Genomic DNA, 2124 nt, shown 5'->3' with positions numbered 1-2124 from the left:
GGTGGTTGGAGAAAAAAGGGATACCCCGAAAACCAGAGGGAGAGAGGGAGCGCAGCGGAGAGGAGGAGAAGGCAGGCGCTGCTCCGGGGTGCCCGCTCACGCAGCTGCCAGAGCCCGGGTGAGCGGGGAGGGAGGGCCGAGCCCCGCCGCCGAGCCCAGCCGCGATAAAAGCGCTCGGGAGGCCGGGAGGGAGCTGCTGGGAGGGATGGTTTGTCAGGGGGTGGGCTGCAGAAACTTGGCTAAACTGCGAACTTCTCAGTTCCGCTGCCTCTTCCCCCAGCTGCTCTAATTCCCATTCTCCCGCGGCAGAGTAATTGCGCTCCCATGTTCACCATCACCATAAATCCACCTATCTCCATCCGAAACACACTCACAAAAGGAGAGAGAGAAGGAGAAAGAGGCGCCGGGAGCCCTTACCGTGCTCGGAAACTACCTCCGCTTGCAGCTCTTCGTCCGATTTGAGATGCTGGGGTTTCGCTTGCTTTCGACGAGACATGCTGCTAACTGAGCCGTCTTGACTCTGCTTTTTGCAGAGGCATCAGCGACGTGGAGGTGGAAAGCGAAACACACTCACAAAAGGAGAGAGAGAAGGAGAAAGAGGCGCCGGGAGCCCTTACCGTGCTCGGAAACTACCTCCGCTTGCAGCTCTTCGTCCGATTTGAGATGCTGGGGTTTCGCTTGCTTTCGACGAGACATGCTGCTAACTGAGCCGTCTTGACTCTGCTTTTTGCAGAGGCATCAGCGACGTGGAGGTGGAAAGGGGGGAGGAATTGGGAAGGGGGGAAGGGGGGTGGGGGCTGGAAATAACTGTTCGCAAATAAAAGTCGAGTTGCAAAACAAACCAAACAAACAACAACAGAAAAGGCAACCAACCAGGGGGGCTTCAAAGAGAAGCTATCTGAAGGGTATCTGCACAGGGATAGGTAACAGAGCAATTGTACCTGTGCCATCATCCATTAGGAAAAAATAACACCTATTTCAGAAACTGAAGAATGAAATGGGCAGAAAAAGGTGTTGCAAATTTGCTAGGAAGAGAAAATGAAGAAACACTGAACCAGATGTTATGTTATGAACAGCATTGTTATGTGCTGAGGAGGATGCTCACTCGGGGAATATGTATGTCTATAAGTACCATTGATTTTGGAGATCATAGAGTAGTGGGTTCATAGACACACACCTGACTCACTGTGCACACTAAAATGTCTGCCATCGCGTGACGCAGCATTGAAAGAGAAAAGGTAATATTGTGGTTACAATCCAGAAGTTCTTTGTTTATCTCTAACCATTGTAAAAATCTTTCTTTGTCATCCCAGGCATATCACTTAATATCTCTATGCCTTGGTTTCCTAGTCATAAATCAAATAAACCCCCCCCCTCCGGCTCTCAGTTTCTTTTGCTCTGCTTTCTTCTGCTCTCTTTGCTTTCTTTTCTGGCTTCTTTTTTTCTTTCTTTCCTTCTTTCTTTCTTCACATCACTCTGCGTCCTCTTCTCTCTTGGTCTCTCTTTTCTCCGAAGTTGATCTGCAAGACGTCTGATTTCTGTGTGCGTGTGAGTAATTTCTTCCCAGGAGGAAAAGAAACTTTTGTGTATGCCTTTTCTTTTTCCCCTTCTTTTCGGTGTGCGTGTGTGTTGCTCTGCTCTTCTTTCCCCTCGATCTTCACATGCTTGTCTTTAGCTCTTCCTCCATCCTGTCTCCTTTTCCGTCGCTCTTTCTCTCTCTCCCCTTCCCGGCTGACTTTTGTTCTCTCCAAAGCGCACGCACGCACACGCAGAAGACCTTGGGGCAGTTTTGCCTTTCACCTCTCCTTCCTTCTTTGTCTTGCAGCTTCTTTCTCCAAGCAGAGACTCCCCGTTGGTGGTGGTGGTCACTTCCTGTTGTCCATTGGTAGGAAGTTTTTTTTCTTTCTCCCTCTCTCTCTCAGGTTGTAATGACTTTTTGTGACACTCCTCACCCTCTCCCCCCCTCCCCCCCCCGGCTCAGTCGTGTGTCCTGTTAGCTAATGACAGCGGTCTCGCGTGTGCGCCGATGAGCAAGTCCTTGGTCTCCAGCAAATAGTATCGATCCTCTCGCAGATTTGGGGGGTGGAGGGTGGCTGTCGTTGCTGTCGCAGGGGTGATCCCCCC

General features: G+C 50.8%; 1 protein-coding gene across 2 annotated transcripts in view; it reads right to left on the bottom strand.

Moving 5' to 3' along the window:
* Nucleotides 1–496, bottom strand: part of SALL3 (spalt-like transcription factor 3) — a 20370-nt gene extending 19874 nt beyond the window's left edge. For both annotated transcript variants that reach the window (XM_009881353.1, XM_009881355.1), the window contains exon 1: nucleotides 418–496. In XM_009881353.1, the coding sequence (XP_009879655.1) occupies nucleotides 418–496 (79 nt within the window). The remainder of the gene's footprint in view (nucleotides 1–417) is intronic.
* Between the last annotated feature and the right edge of the window lie 1628 nt (nucleotides 497–2124).

Source organism: Charadrius vociferus, unplaced genomic scaffold (genome assembly GCF_000708025.1).
Source record: "Charadrius vociferus isolate BGI_N301 unplaced genomic scaffold, ASM70802v2 scaffold243, whole genome shotgun sequence".
Taxonomy (NCBI): domain Eukaryota; kingdom Metazoa; phylum Chordata; class Aves; order Charadriiformes; family Charadriidae; genus Charadrius; species Charadrius vociferus.
The sequence above is the reverse complement of the archived record's forward strand: the minus strand, read 5'-3'. Positions and strand labels throughout refer to the sequence as shown.